Source organism: Mchenga conophoros, linkage group LG19 (assembly GCF_057382185.1).
Source record: "Mchenga conophoros isolate Kocher_MC1m ecotype Shallow Benthic linkage group LG19, M_conophoros_male_GT1.1, whole genome shotgun sequence".
Taxonomy (NCBI): domain Eukaryota; kingdom Metazoa; phylum Chordata; class Actinopteri; order Cichliformes; family Cichlidae; genus Mchenga; species Mchenga conophoros.
In genome coordinates this window covers 29,788,669-29,803,840 of record NC_140544.1, presented here as the reverse complement: position 1 = coordinate 29,803,840, position 15,172 = coordinate 29,788,669, and the positions used below count along the sequence as shown (strand labels likewise).

The following is a 15,172-nucleotide window of genomic DNA, read 5'->3' as shown; positions in this document are numbered from 1 at the left end:
AGGTGACGCAGATATCTCACTGGATTATGACTCTGGGTGACCCCCACTCTGCACCCTGTGATCCACAGCCAAAATTACTGTACGGATTTCTGATAAAATTAAATCCTATTCCATTACCAAACAAAATGAGTTCATTGAAGTATTTGCTTAGCTACAAGAAATGTCTTTCCACACACAATTTAAATTTTTCAAAATGTCATTCACACACCACCTCAAGTATCAACTTCAGTTTTAGACATTATTTATTCAGTGCTTAATCACAACAATAGTCAACTTAAGGCACTTACATAATAAGTTAAACCTTACAATAATACATACAGAGAAAAACCCAACAATCATATGACCCCCTATGAGCAACAGTGGGAAGGAAAAACTCCCTTTTAACAGGAAGAAACCTCCGGCAGAACCAGGCTCAGGGAGGGGCGGCCATCTGCCTCAACCGGTCAGGGTGAGAAATTACATTTCTCAGATTACTGATTTCTCATATTACTACTACACAGTTTAGATACACTCAACAAAAATATAAACGCAACACCTTTGTTACTGCTCCCATTCCCCATGGGATGGACGTAGAGACCGAAAATTCATTCCAGATACACAATATAACCATCCCTCCCAAACAGTGGTCACAAATCAGTCCAAATGTGTGGTAGTGGGCACATCTGCCATATTGAGATAATCCATCCCACCTCACAGGTGTGCCACATCAGGATGCTGATCTGACATCACGAGTAGTGCACAGGTGTACCTCAGACTGCCCACAACAAAAGGCCACCCTGGAATGTGCAGTTTTGTCTCACAGCAAAATGCCACAGATGCCACAAGCAATGAGGGAGCGTGCAATTGGCATGCTGACAGCAGGAATGTCAACCAGATCTGTCGCCCGTGCATTGAATGTTCATTTCTCAACCATAAGCCGTCTCCACAGGCGTTTCAGAGAATATGGCAGCACATCCAACCGGCCTCACAACCGCAGACCTCGTGTAACCACACCAGCCCAGGACCTCCACATCCAGCAGGTTCACCTCCAAGATCGTCTGAGACCAGCCACCCAGACAGCTGCTGGAAAAATTGGTTTGCACAACCAAACAATTTCTGCACAAACTGTCAGAAACCGTCTCAGGGACGCTCAACTGCATGCCCGTCGTCCTCATCGGGGTCTTGACCTGACTCCAGCTCGTCGCCGTAACAGACTTGTGTGGGAAAATGCTCACATTCGATGGCGTCTGGCTCGTTGGAGAGGTGTGCGCTTCACGGATGAATCATGGTTCACATTGTTCAGGGCAGATGGCAGCTGAGAATGTCCCAGTTCTTGCATGGCCAGCATACTCACCGGACATGTCACCCATTGAGCATGTTCGGGATGTGCTTGACCGGCGTATACGACAGCGTGTACCAGTTCCCACGAATATCCAACAACCTCGCACAGCCATTGAAGTGGAGTGGACCAACATTCCACAGGCCACAATTGACAATCTGATAGACTCCATGCGACAATGTGTTGCACTGCATGAGGCAAATGGTGGTCACACCAGATACTGACCGGTTCTGGGTCCCCAGACCCCCAATAGCGCAAAAAACTGCACATTCCAGGGTGGCCTTTTGTTGTGGGCAGTCTGAGGTACACCTGTGCACTACTCATGATGTCAGATCAGCATCCTGATGTGGCACACCTGTGAGGTGGGATGGATTATCTCAATATGGCAGATGTGCCCACTACCACACATTTGGACTGATTTGTGACCACTGTTTGGGAGGGATGGTTATATTGTGTATCTGGAATGAATTTTCGGTCTCTACGTCCATCCCATGGGGAATGGGAGCAGTAACAAAGGTGTTGCGTTTATATTTTTGTTGAGTGTATCTAAACTGTGTAGTAGTAATATGAGAAATCAGTAATCTGAGAAATGTAATTTCTCACCCTGACCGGTTGAGGCAGATGGCCGCCCCTCCCTGAGCCTGGTTCTGCCGGAGGTTTCTTCCTGTTAAAAGGGAGTTTTTCCTTCCCACTGTTGCTCATAGGGGGTCATATGATTGTTGGGTTTTTCTCTGTATGTATTATTGTAAGGTTTAACTTATTATGTAAGTGCCTTAAGTTGACTATTGTTGTGATTAAGCACTGAATAAATAATGTCTAAAACTGAAGTTGATACTTGAGGTGGTGTGTGAATGACATTTTGAAAAATTTAAATTGTGTGTGGAAAGACATTTCTTGTAGCTAAGCAAATACTTCAATGAACTCATTTTGTTTGGTAATGGAATAGGATTTAATTTTATCAGAAATCCGTACAGTAATTTTGGCTGTGGATCACAGGGTGCAGAGTGGGGGTCACCCAGAGTCATAATCCAGTGAGATATCTGCGTCACCTCTTACAGTTTTCCTGTAATCTAAGATCAAAGATGAGAATATATAGAGTACAGTAGAGTAAATTGTGCAAAGTTTACTATCAATTTTCTCAAAATCCGTACAGTAATTTTGGCTGTGGATCACAGGGTGAAGAGTGGAGATGGCCTAGATTCATAATCCAGTGAAATATCTGCGTCACCTCTTACAGTTTTCCTGTAATCGGAGCTCAAAGATGTCAATATGTAGAGTACAGTAAAGCAAAATGGGAAGATTTTACCATGAATTTTCTCAAAAACTGTACAGTAATTTTGGCTGTGGATCACAGGGTGAAGAGTGGCGACAGCCTAGATTCAGAAACCAGTGAAATATCTGCGTCACCTCTTATAGTTTTCCTGTAATCTGAGCTCAAAGATGTCAATATGTAGAGTACAGTAAAGCAAAATGGGAAGATTTTGCTATCAATTTTCTCAAAAACTGTACAGTAATTTTTGCTGTGGATCACAGGGTGCAGAGTGGGGGTCACCCAGAGTCATAATCCAGTGAGATATCTGCGTCACCTCTTACAGTTTTCCTGTAATCTAAGCTCAAAGATGAGAATATATAGAGTACAGTAGAGTAAATTGTGCAAAGTTTACTATCAATTTTCTCAAAATCCGTACAGTAATTTTGGCTGTGGATCACAGGGTGAAGAGTGGCGACAGCCTAGATTCATAATCCAGTGAAATATCTGCGTCACCTCTTACAGTTTTCCTGTAATCGGAGATCAAAGATGTCAATATGTAGAGTACAGTAAAGCAAAATGGGAAGATTTTACTATCAATTTTCTCAAAATCCGTACAGTAATTTTGGCTGTGGATCACAGCATGCAGAGTGGGGGTCACCCAGAGTCAGAATCCAGTGAGATATCTGCGTCACCTCTTTCAGTTTTCCTGTAATCTGAGCTCAAAGATGAGGACATTAAAAGTATAGTTGAGTAAATTGGGTAAATTTTATTGTTAATTTTCTCTGAATCATACAGTAATTTGGGCTGTGGATCACAGGGGTGAAAGTGGAGATTAACCAAAACTGGGAGTGGATTGTGAAGTAAAATAGTGTCAGGACAGAAAACACTGCGTTTCTAAGCCAGTCGGCACCTATACCGTAATATGCGTAAGAGTAGTGCAACAACATTTTAGGTGCGGCTGGCGGGGCGGCTAGCTTGACTGCGACTTCGTAAGTGAGGGCTCACTTGACCGCAGTTTGTCTATGCACAGCTCTAAAAGTCAAAGGCCAAATCTTAAGATGGACCGTGAACATAATGGGGAGCCAGTGCATCTGGGTCAGCAACACTCAGAAGAGTCAGAAATCCTGCAGCTGGGTTCTAAACAACCTTGGGTGGTTCCAAGGAGGTTTTGCTTAGACAAAATAAAATGAATGCATGAATAACAATTTCCAGTTCACAGCCTGATACAGTGGCACTTAACTTGGCAATATTGCTTAAGTAATAAAAACAAGAGCAAACCAGAGATTTGAATGTGAAATCGGAGTCACAAGTTATTCCAAAGTTCCTGATAGAAGATTTAACAAATGTGGCAAGGGGTGCTAGAGTTTCCATTACCTTAGACACAAATCTGTCAGGGCTACAAACCAGGATGTTGGGAGCCTTCCAACTTTTAATGGAGTCTAAGCACCTATGTGAGAGCTGTTGCTCAGAAAGATTTTGGGGCTTAAAACATAACCTTGTGGCAAACCGTAGGCAAGAGAAGTGGAAGAGGATGTGTATTTAGAAGCAGCTACAGAAAGGGATAGTTCATGTTCAGTATCTTTAACTGCTATTCAAAGGAGATTGTTGGCTTGTTAGTGATTTTTCTTTATCTTGCACTTACCTGCAATTTTATTAAGTATTCCTTGTTAGAAATAGGTGAACAAATATTATCCTGCTGGTGCAGTCATCAGAAGATGGTTACACTGTGATCATAAAGGCATGGACATGGGCAGCCAAGGAAATATCCCCCACACCATTAAACTGCCAGCAGCTGCTGGAGGAGAAAAGAAAGGAAAAGACAGAAAGAAAAAAGAAAACATAGACAAATTAAATGACAAGTTTTGTGCCATGTATTTTCCAAGAAAATTGAAATTCAGTCACTTCTGACCTAGTTTGATAGTATGATAGATAGATTATTATAAGTGTATTGCTACATTTTATGATAGTAAGGTGCAGATAAGATGAACATTGGCTCAAATGGCTTAAGCCGTGATGGTGAGCCAACATGTACAAGAGATGACCATGAAAACAAAGTACTTAGATGCCCCAGCAGTAACTTATTTATTTGTAATTAATATTCTTACATTACTCAAACCTGTGCCTGTATGAACTGCATGCTGGTCTGGTTTCACCCCTATAGAAAAATTTTATGTAGTTTACATGTAGTACTGTTCCTTTTCCTTTGGCTGCAAACATTATACAAGTTATTTATTGGCTGATTATTTAAAAAAAAAAAGAGTTTTTGCAATGAAGTGTCATAAAGGTGCTGTGTTTTGCTGTCGTTTGATAAATTAAAGCCAAAAGTTACAGATTCTTTTTCATTTTTGTGTTTGCAGTTTTGTATTTTGTATCTCCAACTGCAGAAGAGCACTTCCGACCTTGTTCTTTACAGGTAAAGTGTTCAGTTAGCTACTCGATGACTCAATCAATCACTGTCAGAGATGATGTGCAAATGTCTGTTCTGCTGAACAACGTGCAAGGCTGACATAGGACTGTCTGTATTTGTCACTTGTCTTGTAATTATAGTAGTCTCAAGCTGGGCACTATCAAACAGGATCTGTTTTCACATGATCTCCTCCCACATGATGACATGAGACACATTTGGCTCCTGTCAGCAGTATTGTTCATGTTGTCCTGAAAAGAACTGTGTTTTTTTCTTTGCTATCCCCACAGTTGTTTTTTGCCGAGGTTATGGGAAAACCACTATGATCAACATAAATGCAGTTGGCTTACATCTTCGAAGAAGCTCATCCAATAGAAACAATGTAAAGTTAGTGCAGGTCGTAATTCAAGCTCAAAACCACTGAATTCTCTCATATCATCTTGTTCAGCTTTCTGCAGGCAGGAGCCTGAGTGTCCAGTGCAAATTATTCATCAAATTGGAAAAAAAAGAAGAAAAAAAGAAAAGTAGATATCGCAATACGAGTTGTGTGTGGCTATACTGTAAGTTGAACCATATAGGGGCGTTCAGTGCTCTGGCATCGTGAACAGAGCTTGAAGACTAAATTTAAAGGTAATTACTATGACAGTGAAGAGAGCAAACTGAAATAACCCTGAACTTTTCAAAGCTGTCATTATCATTGGAATTGTAATGACAAGGTTTGGGTCTCTTCAATGGACTTGTTGGGGTAGGACACCCACAAACATGGCATTCCTGAGGGTAACATTGCAGCATATTAATGATATATTGCACAGTGTAGATTACAAAGCTGGGGTCCCTTCTCATGCTTTACGGTTTCAGTTAACTTGAACAAAATACCAAACGCCGAATTGAAACTACCTCTTGTTTAACACAGCGTCTTTGTGCTGTGTCATGCCATACAAGCACTGCACAGCAGGCGTATACAGCAGCAGTTCACTCTTGAACTCAGAATATAGCAAAAGATTATTTTTAATTATTTATTTTTTAAACTTTATTCTGCAATAATATAGTAATTTGTTTCTTAAATACCTGTTTTACATATTCGGTTAACGTGACATTTTACACGGAGGAAAATTCCAGTTGCACAACTTTAGTGGCAACATAAATATAGGTGTGTTGAAAACTAAATTGTCCTGTGATTCATGGCAGAAGCACTAAATGTCCCAAGGTGGAGTTGTCCAAACATTGCACATTATACATATCAATTGCAACAGTAGCCCCAGGATGTGTCTGAACATAAGCACCAATGATTTAAGAATAAACTCACTCAGCAAATAAAACAAAAATTGCTTCTTTATTATTTCTAATAGAAAATCTTTACTCAGGATTTGTTGACGTCATCTCATACAATTGCAACTTGCAGCCATGTTATAAGTGCGATATCAATGTGACATGTATGATCACATAGATGTAGTGAGAGGTCCTGCACATGTACGCTTTGATAGGGGCGAACGACCATTCTGGTGAGCCACAGGATTGAAAAAAGTAGCCACAGTATTTAGAAAAAAGGAAGGAGGAAAGAAAGTCCATTATTTTTAGTCCAAATTACAGTGTTGGAACAGTGCTTTGCACAGTTGAGTGTCCTGGGAGGGGAATGGCATGATGGGTGCACTCTGGTGCCAAGCCCCACCCTCCCCACATTGTCCTTTCCGTGGACATCCTGCACTTTCTTGTGCCCACTGATGGGACCTCTGCCCCCCCGTACCCTCCTGGCTGGGCAGGCCCATAGCTCGGTTTCTGCCTTGGTTGTTGCGTGAGTCAAAACAGGGTGGTTGAGATGGGGTCACTTCTCCAGGGATGCCTTAGTTGCTAGACTACCAGTGCCTTTTTTTCACATCTCTGTCCTCTTTCTGTTGATTCAAAGTGGGTGAAAAATATCACAGCTTGGTTCAAATCTCAGTTCACGTAAGGTCTCCGAGTTGCCTCTGCACTCCACTGATGTGGGACATCCTCTGCATACTCAACATTAACCAGGAAACACGTAACGCGAGAAAGCTTTAGATGATTCTCTACAGCATGGCTTATGATGGCATGCCAGCCGCCCACCTAAATTGGAGAAACAGCTACTCATGCATTCTCTCATGAAACGTGCCTTGCAGCCCAAATATTTTTTCCCTTGGAAAGCCTGTGGTTAACACAGAGATGAGTGGGAGTGAGATGATTGCTAACATTCTTTCAACTTTTATTCCAGCTGGATTGCAGGTCACATTTGCATTTTTTAAGGTTGGTGAAACAGCTGCAGCGGATTTCATATGGTGATCATAGTAGGATTGTGAAGAGACGGTCGAGGAGAGAAAATCTTTTACATTTTGTATATAAATAAATATATAACTGCACAATTCACTCTGTCAGCTAAACATAATTTTGTAGATGTTGTACATAATGATAATACAATATAGCTATAATCATGTCCAGCTGTCAATCTGAAATAAAATGTTGCTTTCAAAGTAATTTGCTGTTCTTCCTAACAAAAATCGGGAATACTTACTTGGTAGAGGTTAATCCCCAAATTAGTGCAAATACGATCCTATAACAAAGACATTCAAAATGTTTCAAACTACAGTAACTGGTGTGAAACTCTGCAGATGTGCCAAATATAAACTTGCATCACTCCTAATTTAAGCAGCAGCAGCAGCAGCATTTGAGCTCCTGTGAAGTAGTGAAAGTCCAGAGTTGTAGGATGGAGACATTTCTGAGGCAAAGTTACTATACAAGTCCTAAATGCACTCATAAAAGTATTTTGGGACCATTTCTTTGGAACTTTTCAGTGTGAGCCATTCATTTGACTTCTTTATAAACCCCTTTCTCCTTTCCTGAGGGATTTTTTTTTCTAGGGCTTTGGAATAACCAGTAAAGATGAGGAGGGGAAAAACACTGCCAAAAATAATCCTGATCATATACATATAAAAAAAAGAAAAGAAAAGAAAAGAGGCAATGCTGTTGGTAGGCAGGTAGTCAGTCAGCTTAGCTCAGCTCACGGGAGGAGGGTGATGGTGGGGAGGGGGGGACTCCTGATGGAGTTGGGATGGACCGCCACAGGATTGGTGGATGACTGCTCTGGATATGGCCCCGTGCCAAGGCCTTATGTCTTTATATACTGTAAACAGATGACCGGACAGTCCTGAGTGAGCATCGCATCCACTCTGCCTCTCCTCATCTCCACTTCTCTCTCTTTCCAGGGCCCCTGCAAGCCTTCCTTTGCCTCAGCATCCACAGGCTTCTCTTCTTTAATCCAGCTGACTTTTCACTCTGGCTGTGAAAACAATGGCCACGCCGAGCCTGCTCCTCTCTCTATACGTGTGGCTTCTGTCCGGGAACCTCTTAGCGGAGGCGACCTACTACCGCCACCATCGCTACATCCCCCACTTCTACCGCTACCGGGAGCACTCCGCCAACACGGAGAACCTCCTCCCCGAGGTATCCAACCCGGTGTCTGAAGTCTCGCCACCCCGTGTGCCGACCTACCCGGAGGTCCCCGAGGTCTTCCACCCGGCACCTGAAGTCACCCACACCATACCAGAAGCTTTCCACCCGGTGCCCGAAGTCGTGCACCCTGCACCTGAGCGGTACCACCCGCATCCTGCGCGTGATCACGCGCCTGAGCGGTCCTCTCCTTTCAACACGAGTCGCGTTTTCTATGGGATCATGTTTGACGCTGGGAGCACAGGCACCAGGATCCATATCTACAAGTTCATTCAGAAAGACCCCGGTAAGTGCACGGTTCCCTCTCCCTCCCTCCCTCTCTCGCTCTGTCTCTGAAGCAGTAGTAGGGATTTTGCACATGCTGCTGACTCCCACTCTGTTTGCTGTTAGGTCATTCGCTGTGTGGTGTAAGGACAGACATGCACCGACAGAGTGCACAGCCAATGCAGCTTCTAAAAGTAGATGAGACTTTTAATTTACCCGTCTGACTCAACTGTGTAGGAAGCAGACTTTTAAAATTCATGCTGGATGTAGGTCAAAGCTCCAGCCTAAATATCCACAGTAATTAAAAGTTAAAAAACGAAACAAAACAAAACAAATAAAGCTTTTCAGTCACCCTTTATTTTTTTTTATTACAATATGTCACATTTTACAGTCTGTCTGTTTTATGATCTGTTCACTGACTTTTTTCTTTTCTCTCTCTCTTTTTTAGTTGAGCTTCCAGTTCTGGACAATGAAATGTACCACGCAGTCAAACCTGGACTGTCTTCTTACAAGGACAACCCTGAAGAGGTATGGATGCCTATTTACACCAAAGCTCTGTATTAATTACCAGGTACAATGGGGAGGCACCCCCCAACACAAACACATACCTTTAAGTCTTGAATCCACAAAACCGCTGGGATTTTCATTGGGTTGGGTTCATGTGATGTAAACATTGTGTAATTATAAAAATATCTGCTGCTTTTACCTTACCTTTGAGCTGTTTTTAAACACTGATCTCTAAAGAAATGTCCACAGAGTTTGAACGTAGGATTTTTTAATATATATTTTTACAAATATTTTTCAATATTTTCCTTGTTCTCTCTTCCATAGGGTGGCAACACCATCCGCCAGTTACTGAGGATTGCCAAGAAGACAGTGCCAGAGGAGGACTGGAGAAGAACCCCGGTGGTCCTAAAGGCCACGGCAGGTCTGCGCTTGCTGCCTGAAGACAAGGCCAGGGCTCTTCTGAAGGAGGTGAGGCACGTTTTCTCTCTGCCCTCAGACAGTTTGGCACAAACACCACCCGTCCCGCCAAGGAACGAGATGAGAAACCACTAAGTGCTTACAAGTGTCACAGAAAAAAAGGCAGCATGTCTGCCCGTTTGGTGGCTCTCATGTTGCAAAGAACAGCTGTTGTGGGGTTGTGTGGAGTAACCATATTTGTCATTTTAAGTATTATCCAGACTACTGTTCCAGCCGTGCATGTGGTTTACTTATCTGTCACTCTAAAGCAAGAGCGCACATTTTGTCTTCTGGGGGTTGAGAAGACTTTTATGACAAAGAGTGACACGCTTGATCATGCAGTCTACTATGATTGTACAGCTGAAGACATATTGAGTAGAATAAATCTTTTCCACAGGTACAAGAGGTGTTTGGAGAATCCCCTTTCTATGTGCCAAGGAACAGTGTTACCATCATGAATGGCAAAAATGAAGGTGGGTCATTTTTTTTCATTGCATCATTACCATTTGGACTGTTTATAGTATGCAAAACATTTTTATTTTCTTAAAAATTACGATTTTTGAATTGAGGTATTGTTTGACCAGGTGCTTTAACAGCCCCATTTACTGAGGACAAACAATGCTGCTCTTGTAATTCTTTTTATGAGAGTTCTGTTACTACCTCATTTAAGACAAATAAATATGGCAGTGTGAGCGCAAGCTGCCCCACGCCCTTTAATTTAGCGTGAGCCTCCACATCACTCATTAAGACACCCTCACTATGTTATGTTTCATCATAGAGTATGCGCTATTTGTTATCCTCACTTTATGAGTGCAATAACTTTTACATCTGAGACAACTGTAATTACCTGGATTGCTCAGCAGTCGTGCAAGTTAGACCGAAAGCTGCTATTTATGTTATTCTGCGGGTTTAAAGTTGTTTAAATGGGCACATTTATCATAACTCAGCTGTAATCACTTCTCAGGGATTGACTCATGCTGACATTTTCATCCATGTGCTGTTTTAGGAGTCCTCGCCTGGGTCACAGTGAACTTCCTTACAGGTAAGACATTGCTTGTGTTTTGCTATGGTGGTGTTAGTGGTCAGCAGGCTCATATCTGAGGCTCCAGTGTACACAGAAGCCCTTCAGTGAAAGACTCTTGTCTCCTCTCTGAGGTTATGAGCTTGAATCATTGGTCCAAAACAGACTGCAAAAACAAGCAATATTTCCTCACGTTTTTCACACCGCTGTGATACCATCAAATGTATTTCACACGACACAGGAAATTCTAACTACAGCTTAGGAAATTAGTAGATTTATAACAATATGTACTTTTTATTACACCGACGATGGACTTAATCGTTCTTATCCCGTGTCCTGTGTTCAACTTGCTGCTTATTTGCCATTAGGTCACCTTTACTCCAACACAAGGAGGACGGTCGGGATTCTGGATTTGGGCGGAGGATCTACACAGATCACGTTCCTCCCGAAGTCAAAGGTGAATAAACATTTTTACATGTTAAATATACATTTTTTTTTTCACCAAAAGTCCACGACAAAACTAAACGTGCTGTTGATCCAACAGAAAACTGTTCAGTCTGCTCCAACTAATTACATCGCCAACTTTGACCTCTTCAATCAAACATATCAGCTCTACACACACAGGTAAATCCAGGAGTGAGATATTTTTAGTATAATGCAAAGCAGGACATGCATATATGTCTTTAAATTGATCCTAACTGTATGTCATCATTATACAGCTACCTTGGAAATGGACTATTTGCAGCTCGCTTTGCAACTCTTGGAGCACTGGGAGCTGATGGTAGGGTGTCTTATAACTTTAATCATCTTTCTTGTTATTCTTTCATAAATGTATTGATTTCAAGACAAAAAAGCCTTTTTTTAATGTTTGTTTTCCCAGGTCTGGATTGGAAAGTCTTCTCTAGCTCATGCCTCCCGAAAAAGTTCAGGGAAAATGTGACTTTTTCAGGAACCACCTATAAAGTTAGCGGGATTCCAGACGGTAAGATAAAAGCAGTCTGAGGTTTCGATTGTATTCCCACTGCCTTGGATCCAACAATCCAAGCATTCCATTCCAAACTCTGGAACACAATAGCGTACAGTATAATACAGTCTCACATGAGAACATTTTAAAGTTTAACCTTATTGGCGCCGAACGCATGTTTTGTCATCCTCTCTCCCTCTCCGTCTTCCCTCTTGAACAATTATATTGCAGTCAACCTTGTATTTAAACGAAAAGAAAACTGTCAGTTAAGTTCACAAATAAGGCAGTCACTCCCATACCACAGTCGAGTAGCCAAAAGATGCTGGGCTTGTCCCTGAATTGTTATTTTTTTGTGTAACGAGCAGCTTGATCTGGCTTGCTCACAATTATGTGGTAAAAATAGACAGCACAACAGGGCTGTGCAAGCTGCCGCTCTTGTCAGCACATGGTTTTGCCGGCACAAGTGAGCCAACCATACCTATGGGGCTGTGTGAAACTTGCCCTTCTGGGGCTTCCCTGGTATATTATCTGGTAAGCCCCTAGCTTCAACCGCTGACTGACCTCAGAGTGAGGCTCCCAGTGTTCTGAACTGCATTCCTTCCATTGCTTCCTCTATGCAACATTAAGTCACAAATCTTCTTCCTCCTCCTGCTCTTTTCTTTCCTCAGGATACGCCGGCTATAAGTTGTGCTACTACGAGGTCATGAAGGTGATCAAAGGAATAATTCACCAGCCATATGAAGTGAGAGGCAGCAGCATCTTCTATGCTTTCTCCTACTACTTCGACAGAGCTGTGGAGTCTGGTCTCATCGGTGCGTAGGCACAGGCCAGCAACTCTTTCCATTATCTTTCATGTCAATTACCATGTTTTGCACAAAGTAGGTATTCAGGTTGCACATTTGTTTTTGTATTTGTTCCACAGATGGCAGTCGAGGTGGTACGGTTGAAGTCAGGGATTTCAAGAAGAGAGCCAAAGAAGGTATGAGTTACACACGCTATCTTCTCTGGGGTTGGATAAAGTGAGTGAAACCGACAATCTTACAAGTTATATATATATTCTAACCGCTGAAACTTCATGCTGTAGAGTCAAGCAAAGGCTTGTTCGTGCCCAGAAGCTTGGCACACCAAACTGGCACAACTTATCCTGTCAAAAAAAAAAGTGTTACAACAGTAAAATGTAACAGATTATTTTCCTAAGCGCATTATGGAGACAAATTACAGGTCAAATGTAGTTTATTATAGAGTAAATATATGTTAACATTCCATTAAAATGCACAAGTATATTCAATTGACACATGCCATTCCTATCATTTTCAGTAAGTGACAGCTGTAATGTCCATGCTGAACCACATTTATAGCGAGCGGGAATGAGCTGGTGTGTTATGTAAGGCTGTTTGTATTGTGAGAACGCTGTCACGTGGTCTGGAGGAACAAGTCTAGCTCAAGCTGGGCTGGCAGCTGAGCTGAGGATGTCTGTCTGGCCCTGGCAGGAGGGCACCTGACAGCCACACACCACCTGGGGGCTGACACATACTGAAACACACACACACACACACACACACTGTGCTCGGCTGTTTAACACCACCACCCACCCACAGCCTTGTGCTGACCTTGAGCCGTATTAATCGCACCTCCGTGATTATTCAGCCAACCAAAACAGAAAGGCTATCTTTTAATCATGCTGCACACAAGTTAGAAATGGTGGTATTTTTATGCTGTTGCGTAACATGTGAATCTTCTGTTCATGCCACATATAAAAACTGTGTTTCGATGTTTTTTTTCATGTGTGTGTGTTTGCAGTGTGCAACAAGATGACCAAATACCGGGCAATTAATCCCTTCCTGTGCATGGATATGACATACATCACCTGCCTGTTAAAAGAGGGCTTTGGCTTTAAAGACAGCACGGTGCTTCATGTGAGTGAAATTAATTACAGACAGGTTTTTTACTGTAGCTATTTATAAAAACGGATTACAAAAACCTTCACATCCTGTCACTCTGTATTTTTAAAATCATTGTAAAACTAAATGGTTTTGATGGAGATCCCTCCTCTCTTTTGCTTCGACAGCTTGCCAAAAAGGTGAACAATGTGGAGACAAGCTGGGCCCTGGGGGCGACCTTTGACTACTTCAGAAACTTTAACATCCACTAAGGCGGGTCGCTGTTGCTGCAGCTGGCACTGAGAGGGACCGTCACTGTGGGGCTTCCCTTCCTCCATCAGCCCATCACCAACACACACCCACTCACACCATGCTTCCTCGCTCACCATGCCCCTCATCTCCTCAACCTCAGCACACTTCAAGAACTGTTGAAAAAGAAATCACTATTTTTTTACAAGGCCAGCTATTTCTACTGTATGTTGAGCTCATAACTGGCGGGCTGACTTTTATTTTTGTAAAACGTTTACCTTTTCTAATTCCCTCCGAGTGTCTAATCTGAAACAGCTTCTCCACCTACCTATAAAGTGCCTGACAGGTCATTTAGAAGCAATACAACAGGTCGTGGTACTTTGGTGCTCACTGTGGTCCCAGCGTACACTGTATAGTACAGTGGAACATTTAGAGACTAGTTGCTGGAGCAGCAACCATTGTTGTCTTTGTAGATGCTTGGAAATCCATTTCCTTTTCATGCTAGATGCAAATCATCTTCTAGGACCCCAGTTAATTTTCTCTAGTCTTAGACAAACTCAAAACAGAGCAGCTGACCATCATATAGCTTCCATTTACTTTGCAAGTAACACTTTAACTGCAGATAATGTAGCCAAGGTCACTCACCTTGATGTATTCTACAGCTGTACATATTCATCATTAGTGGTGGATTCACCATGACCCTGGAGCAAAGAGAGATGTGGAGAGATGCCTCTGACAGAGTGGGTTATAGATGCTGCTACTTAAATGAGGTTAAATTCCATATTCTTTTAGCGTGCAGTCATTACTGTGACATTAAAATATCTTATGAAGCAGGGCTCAATTACCTGGGGCCTTTGTGATGAACTGTACTACCAAAGGAAAAGAAAGCCTCATCCAGGGTAGACCATGCATGCAGATTCCTAATCCACAGCCAAACAAATACAGCAAAATGTTTTTGTAATAACATCTTTGAGAACTCCTTGTTGGTTGCTCAGAGTCATTTGTATTTCTTGTGAACTGTACAAATATTTAAATAACTGAAAGTTTATGTAAGAGTATTTTAATTATCCTCATCCGATATTAATGTTTAAACTCTTTGTGTAACCGTTTCGTAAGCCATGCCTCTACTGTCCTTTTAATATTCAACATACTCCAATAACTACTGCTGTATATACATAATGTAAACTTAGTGAAACTTATTTGGTAAGAAGTGCTTTTACATTGCAAAAACTTTATGCCGCACAACTGCTGCCAAATGCCTCTGTACTCATACTCATCAGTATCAGAGTACACTCATGCGTGACAATATGTACATTTGAAGTAAATCCAGTGAGATCATGTATGTGTCAATAAAACATGAAAAAACAAGCTTTGTGTATGTTTCAATATATTAAA

At 42.0% G+C, this 15,172-nt stretch overlaps 1 protein-coding gene across 1 annotated transcript; it reads left to right on the top strand.

Moving 5' to 3' along the window:
- The first annotated feature begins 8,118 nt into the window (after positions 1-8,118).
- Positions 8,119-15,163, top strand: entpd5a (ectonucleoside triphosphate diphosphohydrolase 5a). The gene is made up of 13 exons (XM_085258263.1): positions 8,119-8,722; positions 9,149-9,228; positions 9,532-9,675; positions 10,061-10,136; positions 10,670-10,705; positions 11,053-11,141; positions 11,229-11,308; positions 11,404-11,465; positions 11,565-11,666; positions 12,317-12,460; positions 12,571-12,627; positions 13,449-13,564; positions 13,717-15,163. The coding sequence occupies exons 1-13, from the start codon at positions 8,278-8,280 to the stop codon at positions 13,798-13,800; spliced, it is 1,515 nt and encodes a 504-aa protein (XP_085114389.1). The 5' UTR covers positions 8,119-8,277; the 3' UTR covers positions 13,801-15,163.
- The last annotated feature ends 9 nt before the right edge of the window (positions 15,164-15,172 follow it).